This window comes from Andrena cerasifolii, chromosome 8 (genome assembly GCF_050908995.1).
Source record: "Andrena cerasifolii isolate SP2316 chromosome 8, iyAndCera1_principal, whole genome shotgun sequence".
Taxonomy (NCBI): Eukaryota; Metazoa; Arthropoda; class Insecta; order Hymenoptera; family Andrenidae; genus Andrena; species Andrena cerasifolii.
The window spans coordinates 14869791-14883355 of NC_135125.1; the positions used below are offsets into that span (position 1 = coordinate 14869791).

Below are 13565 nucleotides of genomic sequence, written 5' to 3' on the forward strand. Positions count from 1 at the left end.
ACTTTGATATTATCGTTATCAAAATTCTCATTTTCCTGAAGAATGCTACATATCTTCATAGTCGACTGTATGGCGGACACGGGGACCACTTTGCTCGGAACAATCTTTTATATCACCTTTCGATATTACCAGAATTTAAAACTTACGGCGTCCATTTCGACCCACAATACAAATCCCTTCATCCACAGCTCAGAACACCCATTCGTGTCACATTTGAGGCTCGTCATGATAAAAAATTCTTACTTCCTTAAAGAAGTGACACCAACGCAACAAGTAGCTTTGACCATTAGCATACAGGGCAGATATACACAGGCCCTGCATCCGCCAAAGGTGGAAGCACCCAGGAAGAGTTTCCCAACTCCGTGGACGTGGGCCCCTCGCTGTGTCAGGAAAATCCTATCACGTCGATGTAACTGTGCTTTGCATTGGGCAATGCCCGTTTAATTTTCAATAATTATAACAATAATAATTTACTCGATTTTGATTGCGGGGTATGGAATTTTCAAGCGAAAAGTGGTGTAGGATATCTGAGTTTATCTGACAATTAGCATACAGGGCAGATATACACAGGCCCTGCATCCGCCAAAGGTGGAAGCACCCAGGAAGAGTTTGCCAACTCCGTGGACGTGGGCCCCTCGCAAGGCGCGCGCCATTTGAAAGCTGCTTATCGGTGAATTTCGTCTGCGGACGGGCCGCGTGCTCCACATTCGCGGAACAATGCCAGAGACCAACCAGCGAAACCATGCAATTACTTCCCGATCAGAAAGTCCGATCAGAAAGAGCGCACATCCCTTGTTGTTCCGCTACTATACAGAGGCGCTAACAACCATCGATCGAGGAAGCTGCCGGCGGAATCGTCGGCTTCCTTGCCGTAACTAGGCCGACCTATCGCCGAACGGCCCAAGTCGTCGGCCAGTCGCTGGTCACCGATTGCTGGCCCACAACTAGACCACAACACCAAGAATCACCATAGTCCCACTTGGCGCACACCGCCCGCCGCCGGCTAATCTCTCTGTTCTGTTACGTCAGAGTGGTCAGCCGAGCGATCCTTGGTCTCCCTCTTTCTTCATCGCGGCAGGAGTGCAGCTCGGACATGCTTTGCCTGGCGAAGGAGTTGTTAGTCCCCCTGAAGAGCTCGCACGGGCGTGCACCACCTAGCAACTTTCCGAACTCCTCTTATCGACGTCTTATCGCGTCGAAGAAAGTGGAAACGGCGGTGGTTCTGTAGACTTGGCTACTTGCCGCGTTCATCGAGGAATCGTACCTGGAAAGTGTACGGCAGTCACGAAGGATTCGCCGGATGACTATGTCAAGGAGTCTCGCATTATCCGCGTGTGGCTGACGGACCTTGGACGCCGATGCTCTGAGAGAATCTTTCGCGAAGGTGCACACCTGAAAACTGGATGAGCGGACGTTCGCAGAAGGCAGGATCCATTATGGAAGATCTGAAAGATGCGTGGAAAGTTTCGTGGAGAATGTAATATCTGGGATAGGAAGCAGCTCGGTGTGCCAGGGAAGATACTGCAGGTCTTCAGAGGGGTACTTGGTTTTTAAACAGCGCGAACAGCAGCTGGAGCGTACGGGAATGGCGGAACAGGTGAGAAGGGAACCGCGTGTCGTGGAACACGAAGTGCGTGCTCGAGGAATATGTACGTTTGAGAAATCAGTGACAACGAAAAATCGTGGTAACAACTGTGGTCGAAGAGTTTCAAATAATTAAAAGGCTGAAGTATAGATCTTGCGAAAATTATAAAATCTTCAACTACGGATAGTGATTATAGAATATAGAAAATAGTATATTTATTGGAGAGAATTTTCTTCGTGTACACCGCCGATTTTACACCTCTCAGACAAAAAGTTAGTTGTCCTTTCAAAGTCACTTGCGTGCAGCTTTCAACTTCGGTCCACGCCTGTTGCCTCGCGACGATGTCGATTTTACTTTAAAAACTGAAAGTCCGCCCGATGACACAGATGCTTACCGGCAGGAAGGTTTTCACCATAATTTCAAACTTTCTACTCAAGTGCACATCCTGTGGGCGGCCCCGTTCGTTTAGGTTCACCGACTCGTTTGTCCGTGCAGCGAGGGTGCAACGCGTGCACACCGACCACGTTGCACTGCGCAACCGTGACGTCGATCCGTCGCGATTAATTTATATCAATCGATACGCGGTGGGCCGGGGGCGCGGCGCAATTTATGAACGACGTCGATCAGGGGAATCTGGAATTCTGACACACCAATACTTGCGGGAACTTTCAGCGAGACATGGAAATAATTAATCTGAATGGAAGTTATTAAAATGCTGCACCTTTGAGGTGCAGGATTGTTAACCCCTCGCGGAAAGTGAATGAAGCCTTTTGGGGGGAAGTTTGTGTGTAACACGGCGATATTAGTTGCTTAAGCTGAATTTCATTACGTCCGTAACACGGCTGTGCCGTTAAAAGCAAAGTACCTACTCGAATACTTTTAAAACTAGGTGTACGTGATATGTACTTAACGCTAAGTCTACGCTATTTCCACAGTTAAGCTATGAGAGTAAATCAGAGAACTTGGAAATTTCATTTCGATTGCTTTTGCAACGTACACTTTCGTTTCCTTTTTGCAGCCTGAAAGAACTGATCTTGGATCGTAATGGGATCAAAGATTTGCCGCACGAGCTCGTCGAGCTGAAGAACTTGAGAAACATTTCCTTGGCTGGCAATTGCCTCGGCAGCCTGCCGTCTTTCTTCAACATGCGAGCCCTCATGCTAACGGTACGTCGATGCGTTTCATGGAATTATTAAAGTATTTTGCAATTTCGAATTCGCGAAGAGAAGCCGTCACGGTGAGCGGCCGTGGAATGGAGTAACCCACGTTGCGGAAATTGCGGTTCCAAGCTAACGAGTTCAGCGAATGTGCTGATTTAAAAAAAAAAAAAATGTTGAGACGTGTTGTTCCAGAAATTCGATTAATCAGGGTTTAAGTGGAAGTTTATGGAAAAAACTTCCGTTCTTGCTGATCAAAATTCTTCCTAATCAAGTCTGACGATTTATTTTCTTTTTTCGGAAACAGTGATAACGGATGTCTGCCACTTTTTATTGATATAATCGACAAACATGGTCAAGTGTTTGTCCCACATTTCTCAAATGAGAAGTGGCACAAAATATTGGTAGAACAAATATCGATATGTAATGATCTTCGTCGCAAAAAAGGGGGTTTCTGATCGATCGTGATATATGGACAAAAAATACATTTATAGCGAGTAATCTTATCAATCTTGTCTTAAAAAATCTGTAACTTATTGGGTGATAAACAATTAGCGCGTGTGTGATTTTTTAATTAGTTAGATTTTACGTAAGAATTGTTTTTCAGATTTTTTTCCGTAAAAGTACTATCCAGTTTACTTAAAAGTAAAATTATTCTCCCATTAATTTATTCTAATGATCTCCAGTTAACAAACTTTTCTGATAACTGGTAATATCAATATTCCTGAAAATTATGTTTTTTATTTATTACGACCTAGCTTACGCCAGGTGCAAAAAAAATTAGTCTATAGACTCATCAATTGTTCCCCTCCACGGAAATCTTTAGTAAAAGGCGAAAGATTTATGCGTAATTTGAAGGGAAACCAGAGTAACGACAGAATCTTTCGAGCACCTCTATATGTACCTTCGTGCAAACTTTACTTTCGAGTATACGGTTATACTAGAAGCCACCTAGCGGCGTAGTACAGTAGCTCCGGTGCTCAGGGCCGTACATATGCTCTTGGGCACCCTATGCATTAAGTTGTTTCGATTATTCCAAGCAAATGAGTATTACAATTTTCAAAAATACTTAAAAATAAGAAATATCTCCTATAATAAAAAATTAATAACAATTGATGATAATAATAATGATAAAACTCAAGACAACTAAGAATAATCTTAGTCAGAATTTGATGAAATATGCAAAGACTAAAAGTCTTGTTAAAGTACTCAAAATTGTTTATACAAATAGCTAAAAATATTGTAATACTTTTAGGACGTTCTGTCGAAAACAGACCATACTAAAGTCTACAAGGATGAGAAGAGCAATCAGAATAATTTGTACAAGGTGAACCTACGGAACAATCAACTGAAAGGGAACATTATTCTCGGAAATTACGGAGTAAGCGTTTAATACCATAACGAAGAATATAATTTAATGCGTGGGCCCTCCGTGATGATAATTATTGACCTGTTACTGTTTCCATTTTCTTCTTTAATCAAGAATTTAACGCATCTAGACGTCAGTGAAAATAGCATCGAGAAATTGGACATCAGTGCTCTTCAAGAATTAAGGAGCATACGGTGCGCGCGAAATATTTTAACAGAGCTGACTGTCTGCGGAAGAAATCTTGTTTCCCTTATCGCTGGAAATAACAGTAAGATTCCTCCCCCTTCTTTCACCTTGGGGAATTAAAGTCCACGCGAAATTCAATCTATAATTTTTACAGAGCTAAAAAAATTGATTATCGAGCCTGTGCCGGTGAACCTCGAGCACCTGGATGTCTCCTAGTAAGTAAATATGGAACTCGGCAAAGTAATTAGTAAATGAATATGGCAAGCAAGTCTTCTTTTCATTTTTAAAGAGATTAGATTTTGCTTTTCAGAATACTGCCAGTGTATATGATACTCCCTTCAGCTTGATCTTTTCAAGTCCCTTGATCCTGTATGTAGAATTACCTTTCAAAAGGACCCACTTTGTGGACGTAATTTTTCTTTATCAAAAGAAAATCTGTTTGAAGATCCTATCGTTCGAAATTTAAGCATCATTTATCATTCTTATATTATAAAACCATCGAAATAAAATTTTCTATAAATGTATAATTTAGACCTATGATAGACTTTTATACCATCGAGATTAATAAAGACATTTGAAGGGATCGAGTTAAATGGAATATCCTGTGTACAGTGAAATATCTGTTACATCGGATGAAAATGAATTTTAGCAACAATTTAGACGCCCTTCCGGAATGGACACCGGACCTTCCGGTTCTGCGTGCCCTTTTTGCCTCGCACAATGCCTTAACGGCCCTACCAGAGAGGCTGCTGACGCAACCATCCAGGCTGGAAGTTCTTCACCTACCCCACAATAGACTGCAAGCCCTTCCACCGCCCAGAAAACCGCTAAACATCGTTCACTTGACGCTGCAAGACAATGCACTGACGGCATTGCCGACGAGTTTCTTCGTCAACACAGAAAAGTATGCCAGGAATTTCGTTCTTCACCCTTGTCCACTAACTATTACTAACAACTTTTATTTCTCACCTTCATTGGTGACTATTGCTGCCTAAATAACTCCAGTACGGTGGAGATAGAAGAGACATTTATTTCACAAAAATTAGAGAAGCCAAAATATGGATACCACTGAGAACGATTTGAGTATTTATAAAACTATTTAAAATTTTATTAAATCGTTCCCCCATCTCTGTGATCTGAAATATATTTAAGTGGCGATGGCTATACTGTTCACAACAGGGGATACTGATTTATTTTTAAATGATCCTGTGCTTATTTGAAACAGGAAGAGTTCTGAAAATTATTGAAATAATTTGAAACGACATCGCTAATTAAAGAAAATAAGATGTTCTATCGAGAAGTGCCTGTGTCTTAGAATGAAGGTTCTGAATCTCTCCAACAATCGGCTGTCGGAGCTTCCTCACATGGCAGAAGGCAGCAAGGGCCGACACAACGGTCACAGTTTGGAGAAACTGTACCTCACCGCAAATTGTTTAACGGACACCGCTTTGGACACCCTCGCGAAGCTAACGTCCCTGCGCGCTCTTCACATAGCCTACAACACTTTGGACACGCTTCCGGAAAGGTATAATTCTGAGCTGTTCCGATTAGCTCCCACTGATAGCCGCACCTTCGGCTTGCTATTTTCACGCGGAGGCTGATGATCAGCAATCGAGACATTTGAATTTTCAGCTGCATAGCCTCGTGGAAAGACTTGGAGGAATTAGTGCTATCTGGGAACCGCCTTCAGTACCTGCCAGATAACGTAGCCAATTTGAGGCATTTGCGCGTGTTACGTGTTCATTCCAACAGGCTTCTAACTTGCCCAACGTTTAACAAAACCACGTCATTGAAGGTAACATTCTGACACGGAAGTGGCAGATTAATTATTTTATGGAAGTTATTTATCTCAACCCTTAGCCGACGACGTCCCACTTTGTGACATAAACGGTGACGCGAGTCTCACAGACTCCTCTTTAATAATTTTCACACTGTCAAGTCTAAATTTACTTTTAACATATACTGGAGTTATTAGCCACTTTATCACATATTTGAAAAGATACTGTTACATGTTTTCTACAAAGCCACTGAAAGTTATCTTCGTGATACCACTTATTGTAAAACAAGATCGAATGAAAAGAAGGAAAATATAGGAAAAATAATCCAGCAGGAGTCTTTCAAATGACTTCACATCACTGGTTAAGGGTTAAAGTGAAAGCATAAGCGATTCTCAAGTTGCTTTCCCTAAGGGATGTAGAGATCGATGTGAACCTAAATAGTTATTATCGACAAAATCGATGTCATCGAGGCAGAAAGGGAAATACTTCCCGATTGTAATAAATGCTGTAATATAAACCTACGCATAGGTGCTGGATTTAGCACACAACCAATTGGACAGGGTGAATCTGGCTACTCTGGTGCCACCCCAACTACAGTTCCTCGACATATCCTGCAATTCGAGGCTGCACGTGGACCCGAGGCAATTCCAAGTGTACAGATCGCAGCGACCGATATCGTTAGTCGATGTGTCGGGACAAAATCGGCCGAGCTTACCCTCTCACCCCCATCAGCAGGAGATCGTTTCCGCTGAGAAGGGCGCGGACCAACCGTGGCGGCTGGGATTTTCAGAAACCGCAGGCTCGAGGGAAAGGTGAATACATTTGGAGTTTATTTCTCGTAGGCGACTCTAACATACAATATTCGCAAAAGAAGAAGATTTCCCGCCACTGCCACCCTCAATCGCTACCTCTCGATGCCCAGGTTATACGTTTCCCAAGTCAGAATGCCGTCGTTCTGCAACGTGGAGGGCCTCTTCGGCCTGTTCGACGGCGGCTCTAACCAAGAGGCGCCCTGTGCTCTTCAGGAAATGATACCCCGTCTCTTGCTGGAGGAACGAACCGTCCGAGAGACGTCAAAAGAGTACTTGAAGTACACGTTACTCTCGGCTCACAGGGAACTGAAGGAGAAAGGTCAGAAGTACGGGATCGACGCGACCCTGGTTCACATTATCCGCGTCCAGTCCCAGCAAGGATTCCCAAAGGCAGCCACGCGGTATTCCCTGAAGGTAGCTTCTTCCGGGGACGCCAAAGCGGTCCTCTGCAGGGCAGCTGGCCCTCTGACCCTGGCGCCGCCGAAGAAAGTCGCCGTGAAGAATCAGCTGGGCAACGCAGCCATGTTCCCCTTGGTGGTGCCGGACCCGACGTTCGAGGAGGTCGATTTGGAGGACGACGACGAGTTCGTGGTCATCGCTAATAGAAGGGTGTGGGAAGTGTTGAGCATCCAGGAGGCTGTTCGAGAAGCCAGAGCAGAGGCTAGTCCTGTTCTAGCTGCCAAGAGACTCCAGGACCTGGCTCAGGCTTACGGGGCGGAGGATAATTTGAGCGTCGTGGTTGTAAGACTGACGGGGCCTAGCCAGGGCGATTTGGATCAGCTGATGAGAGAGCTGAGGCACGCTGTCGGTAAAAATAGAGGGCAGACCGATGGCGGCTGCCCTTGCCCTTGTTGCGTGCCGCCTGCTGCGCATAAACCACCCGGGCCCTGCTGCTGTCACGCGAACGATGGCTACTACTTGAACGGGGTGCTGAAGAGTATCGTGAATAGGTGAGGAAATCTGTTGGTATTGCAGACGGATCTATCTTAGTCTGTTGCAACTTTTCGGAATTTTTTTAGGAGCGTAGGTACTTCCTTAGGTCGTTTAGATATTTTAACTCTGTCATTCCCTTTGGCTCTATTTACCGGGAAATAGTGGTGTACTATAGATGCAACGAAAAATGTCCTCGAGCCAAGTCATTTTAAGTCGACCAGACCCGAAGAGAGCACTAGGGTCGAGTAACGTAGCGTTCTCGAATGATCCAGGTCCAATAAGCCTCACAACGGATCAGGAAGATACTTCAAGAACCGTCGACCCGCGCAAGAGAACGAAAGTCCACCGTACAAGGACGACAGGAGTTCGCCAAGCGGCCAGTCCGACCAAGCCAGCGACAGCACCTTCAAGTCCAGACACCCTTCCGGTAGAGTCTGGTCTGGAAGTGCCGCCTCCAGGGTCACGAACAAAGCTCGCCAAAGCGTCTTCGTGCACGAGAATGGCACGAGAAAGGTAAGATTTTCATCTACTCTAGGAAGGAAGAATCGATTTCGAAGGACTTCCATTGATAACCCAGACAACTCTTCCCCTATTATTTCCTGAACGTAGTAATGGGTTCGAGCAGGCGTCGAGTATTTTTGTTTGAGCTAGTGAACTATAGTTTCCAAGAACATAATTTCTAAGATCCCCAGGTCCAGGATGCCAACAGGAAACGAAGAATCTTTAACCCGAAGCTACCCCCATCCCCAATCGATTCTTCCACGGACCCAGTCCCCGGCCTGCTTGAATCCACGAGGCACGATCGATTGAAAGGCAAATTTTACAACAGGTACCGACTGGCCCGGCGACGCAGGAAGACACCGTGTCGGAGAGGTCTGGCGCCCTCAGCGAGGAGCAGTTTCGTTGCTGGGAGTACATGCTGGAGCAGAACACTCAGCTACTATTCGACAAGGAACTGGACACCCTGACGAGGACCCCTTTGCGCAGAGGTCAATCGAGGTCCACCCCCCAGTTGGGAAGCAACCTGCCATTCCTGTCGAAGAGATTCGGTAGCGCCAGGTCCTTCAACCCTACCGTTCCCAGGTCTCCCATCGTGCGATTCGGCAGCGGAAGGAGACTACTGAACGGGGGGCCCAACGCTGCCTACTTCGGCAGCCTGCAGAGGCTCATGCCTTACAATCTCGAGTACGATTTCGCTGTGATTCAGGAAAGGAACGGGCTGGACTCCTTGGAGCAAGACGCGTCGAGGATGCAGCAATACTGGGGAGTAGCCACGACGGAGCTGTGATGCGGTGCGCAGCGCGGTCGATTTTGAAATTGTGATAGGCATATTGGAAGGTATGAGTTATCAGTATTAACGGTCGACACGAAGCAGCAGCAGAGGCACTTGTCCCTGTTTGTCTAGCAAAGGAACATGGAAGATATCGTTCCTCCGCGTGAATTCTAATGAGATATGTGTATAATCGATAAGACGAAGCGCGTGATTCGTTCGCTACACTAGAGATACGCCTGATCGCGATAAAGCAGCTTCGGGCCTTTTTTCGAGTCGTACGATAAACATCTTCGTTTTGTGAGTTACTTGGCTTCGCCGTCGCGGAACGATGACGGGTGAAGTCTTTTTCAAAGTAACATTGGCGTATTCTAATCTAAGGGTTGCGCGGAAACTTAATTTCGGTTGAATGTACTTTTGAACGGATTGGGTTGTTTCCCCGTAAAATGAATTTTATGAATTTTATGTCGGAGATATCCCCCCTTATCGTGCTTATTCGCAAAGTTGTTCGTCAGTCGCGCTACCAAATCGATTCCACTGTATAATTACTCAGTCCCAGTGACTGAACGAGCTATCGCAGTGGTTCCCAACCTGTGACACGGTTTTGGGTCTTTTTTTAAATATCTTTAAGTTAGAATTACATTCTGAAATACCTATTTCTAAGCCTTTAGCTCGTTAAAACCGTGCCTTACACGGGGGTCGCAGGTTATTTGAATTTTGTAAATGGAGATCGCGACTCAAAAAAGGTTGGGAAACACTAAGCTATCGCTAATGACGTAAGTACGTTATGTATGTGAGATACGAATATCACATGTGTCAGGGTTTATAAATTTTCGTAGCTGTTAAAAATCGCTGCCAAATGTGTGTCTATGAACTAACTTATAAATTTCTGAATACTGTACAAACATGGGGACCGTAAGTGGGGTTGCCACCCGTGCTTTAAAATAAAGTATCTTACGTTATTATACGTACTTGTGCTCTATACTTTCCAACAATAAAGTATGCGAAAACACTTTGTTTCACGTTTAATGATACTACGTGAAACGTAACGGAATAATATTCTACGTACATGTATAGTTGGCAAACGTACACAAATCATCATCATCTCGAAGTAATTTCTTATCTTCTGACGGTTCCTGCCACCTCAGCATTTACTGAGAATGTTTTCTCTGTCACGAATGTGAAGCGGCGGGACGAGAGAAGCAGGGCATCTCTTAATTTAACAAAGAACGAATTATTTATATATTTCAATATGAATATTCAGTGGAATAATTCCACGAAGTTATTAAAAATTATAAAAAGTTGCTCTGTAATGCTAAGAGCAATAAAAAATATGTTTGGAAGTGTAAGAATATTTTAAAATTGCGAGTATTAACTCGCTTTCTAAATTAATCGTTATAGTTTTATTCCGTTGTTAAAAATCGGTAGAGTCGAGAAGGCCTTTCCCGAGTCCCGGTCTGTAATCGACTGCCTTTCCGTCCCGTGGAAAGTCCCCTCTTGTCCTTTTGGGAAAAACTCTTAAGGACCCCGATGCCAATTTATGATATTTATGGTGTCGCACTGGTCGGGCCCATCGTCGCTGTAGGCGTCACGCTGGCCGCATCTGCGTAAGCTCAACTTTGCAGCCCCTTTTACAAGGTGATGCTTCATTATTGCTAACAGAAGAAATAAAAATTAATACGAAGAAAATGTACCTTTAGTTTCTCCGAGCGTGCTTTCTTTTCTACCCAACTAAAGCAAATTCGCGTTATTTTCCTGTAAAAAAAGGTGGCAACCCTAACCGCGAGGCCAAAGGACCAAACGGTTCTCAAATTATTGCTTATCCCTGTCAGCAGAGAAACGGTTAAATATAAATATATGAAATACGCAACGCTATTACGCGAATGTAAATATTACTGTAAACATTAAGTGACGTCGAAGTGGTAAACGAAAAAGAATTTTAAGAGGACTCTGAATTTGACAAAAAAAAAAAAATATGCTGTATATAAAAGCGATGTAATATATTCTAAAGCGCACGTGAGATGCGCGCGTAAATATGCATGTTTAGTCGTAGCGAGCGATCAGGATACGTTATCGCGAAGCCAAACTATGAGCTAAAACGTCCGTCCGAGATACGCGATTCCTATTCGAGCGGCAAACACCGCGGATCTCGCACTATTTGTACCGAGCGTAGGATTACTTACAGTGAGCTTTAGAGGCCATTTGAAAATAGTTTCGGGGAGAAATCGCTTCCCCGGCGTTGGATCCATTTCATTAAATCGTCGCCGACTGAACGGCGGACTTCCGATTTGTGTGCGTTTGATTAGAACGGTGGAAATGCTTGGAGCACCTTGGCACCAGGGACTTAAGGGGGTATACCCGTTTGAACCCTCGGAAAATGTATACATTTTGTGGATTTTTTTACAAGTCAACGGTTTGATGCAGATTTCCCGTTTTTTAACTATGTTTACATAGTATTATGAACTACTTATAAAAAAAGTTTCAGTTATAAAACTATTGTTTTTCGGAAGTTACGGATACATGTCCGAAAGTCTCTCGATTTTAGACGGCTAAACGGTGGCCCTAAAAACTCGCGCTACGTTCAACCAATTTACTTCAAATTTTGCATGCAGAATCATAATAAGATTTCACATCGTCCAACGAAGGCTTTTTTTATTTCGATTCCCCGCTTATTATTTATAAAGGAAAAAGGTGGATTTTTCTCTTAGAAAAATTTAACTTTACCTTTGATCTCTCACCATTTCTTTATTTTTCAAAATTTTCAAAATCGCCTTCGTTGGACGATGTGGAATCTTATTATGATTCTGCGTGCAAAATTTGAAGTAAATTGGTTGAACGTAGCGCGAGTTTTTAGGGCCACCGTTTAGCCGTCTAAAATCGAGAGACTTTCGGACATGTATCCGTAACTTCCGAAAAACAATAGTTTTTTAACTGAAACTTTTTTTATAAGTAGTTCATAATACTATGTAAACATAGTTAAAAAACGGGAAATCTGCATCAAACCGTTGACTTGTAAAAAAATCCACAAAATGTATACATTTTCCGAGGGTTCAAACGGGTATACCCCCTTAACGATACATGTAACTTTCGTCTACGATGGGGTTCTTCTTCTCCCTATGAACGAGTATGAGGAAACGTATTTTTGTACCAAAATAACATATAGGGACCACTGTACCTGAACCTACCAAATAAAACGATCCACAGCGATGCCTAATGATAATGTACCAGCATTATCTAATTAAATACAAAATCACGGCTTCTGTCAATTGGTGCCGCGATTCGTTGACCCGGAACAAATCGCATCGCTCGGCTGTGTGTATTTTTCAAACGTAGCAGCGATAAATTAACAAACACGTACCCCCTCCCCCCAAGATATCGTTCTATTATCGTTGTTTTTCCGCCATCTAATGCCTTCGCGGCGGCCTTGATAAGCATTATCTTATTTGTCGGGCAGCATTAAACCGTCTATTTCTCTATCGCCGTGGACTCTTTTTACCCGAATCGGCGGGACGGATTAGAAGGGATAAGAGTGCAAGAGAAATTTCTCTCGGCTCTTTGTGGCTCGCCGTAATCTCCGCGGATCGAGATGGAGGAACTTAATGCCTGGTGTTGTTTGAAGCAGGCAACGCGGCTGCTTCCTGTTTAAAATAGGTGGCAGGACTTGATCAGGTTCAAAAGTTGGAGAGGAGGGGTAATGCAGATTTGGAAGAGTCGAAATAAAGATCGTTAATTAAATAACAGCGCTCCGAGAGTAAAGAAATTTGGTAGATAGACCCCCGGAGCTTGATCGCGGTGTACTTAAAATTATATAAGTACCTACTCGAATAATCAATCGACCATTATCACCAACAGTTTGATGTATCGACGCATTTTTAGATAAACTTTAATCCCGAAACGACATGCAGACGTTCGTTAACGCCACGCCTTAATCTTTTATAAAACGTTCTGATTTTTACCACCTCAGAAACAAGATTTTAAGCGTGACATTTATGAAATATCTTCGTGATAAATCATTGCCGTGATTAATCAATTTCAGCTGTCATACTGGCAACCAGCCACATAAAACTAGTAAAACATTTATTAATACCGAGGCAGTAAATTGCAGTACCTAAATTAAACATTAAACTATAAAAATAAAATCAGTGGCGCACACAGAGGGGGCCAAGGGACCCTGGTAGCCCCCAAAGAAGGGGCTTTGTAAGGAAACTGGATTTCATTCTTTAAATAAATTGATAAAATCACCTGACGAATTTTATGGACTTTCCATTAGAAATATTTTTATCCGTTCCACTCGGCTCCCTCAAGATTAAATCCCGAGTGCGCCGATGCATAAAACTACAAACATATCAGCCTTGAAAATAAACTCGATCACAACTTTATCGCAACTAATTACAACTACAATTATTTCCGCCGGTGAGACGAGAAGTACGCAATCAATTTCCCTGAAAAGATTGTTACAGTCAATTCATTAAAAA

General features: G+C 43.5%; 1 protein-coding gene and 1 non-coding gene across 5 annotated transcripts in view; one reads left to right on the forward strand and one right to left on the reverse strand.

Annotated features, from left to right (window-relative positions):
* Positions 1 to 10729, forward strand: part of Phlpp (PH domain leucine-rich repeat protein phosphatase) — a 135603-nt gene extending 124874 nt beyond the window's left edge. For 3 of the 4 annotated variants that reach the window (XM_076818967.1, XM_076818968.1, XM_076818969.1), the window contains exons 8-18: positions 2604 to 2751; positions 3998 to 4123; positions 4226 to 4379; positions 4452 to 4512; positions 4947 to 5201; positions 5613 to 5822; positions 5930 to 6092; positions 6604 to 6887; positions 6998 to 7837; positions 8093 to 8333; positions 8650 to 10729. In XM_076818967.1, coding sequence (XP_076675082.1) covers positions 2604 to 2751; positions 3998 to 4123; positions 4226 to 4379; positions 4452 to 4512; positions 4947 to 5201; positions 5613 to 5822; positions 5930 to 6092; positions 6604 to 6887; positions 6998 to 7837; positions 8093 to 8333; positions 8650 to 9108 — 2941 coding nt within the window. In that variant the 3' untranslated portion in view covers positions 9109 to 10729. Of the gene's footprint in view, positions 1 to 2603; positions 2752 to 3997; positions 4124 to 4225; positions 4380 to 4451; positions 4513 to 4946; positions 5202 to 5612; positions 5823 to 5929; positions 6093 to 6603; positions 6888 to 6997; positions 7838 to 8092; positions 8334 to 8633 lie in introns of all 4 variants that reach the window. The other variant, XM_076818970.1, reaches the window with a different exon arrangement.
* Positions 3494 to 3614, reverse strand: LOC143372762 (U5 spliceosomal RNA). The gene has a single exon (XR_013086356.1). It is a non-coding gene; the product is annotated as a U5 spliceosomal RNA (small nuclear RNA).
* Positions 10730 to 13565: the final 2836 nt, after the last annotated feature.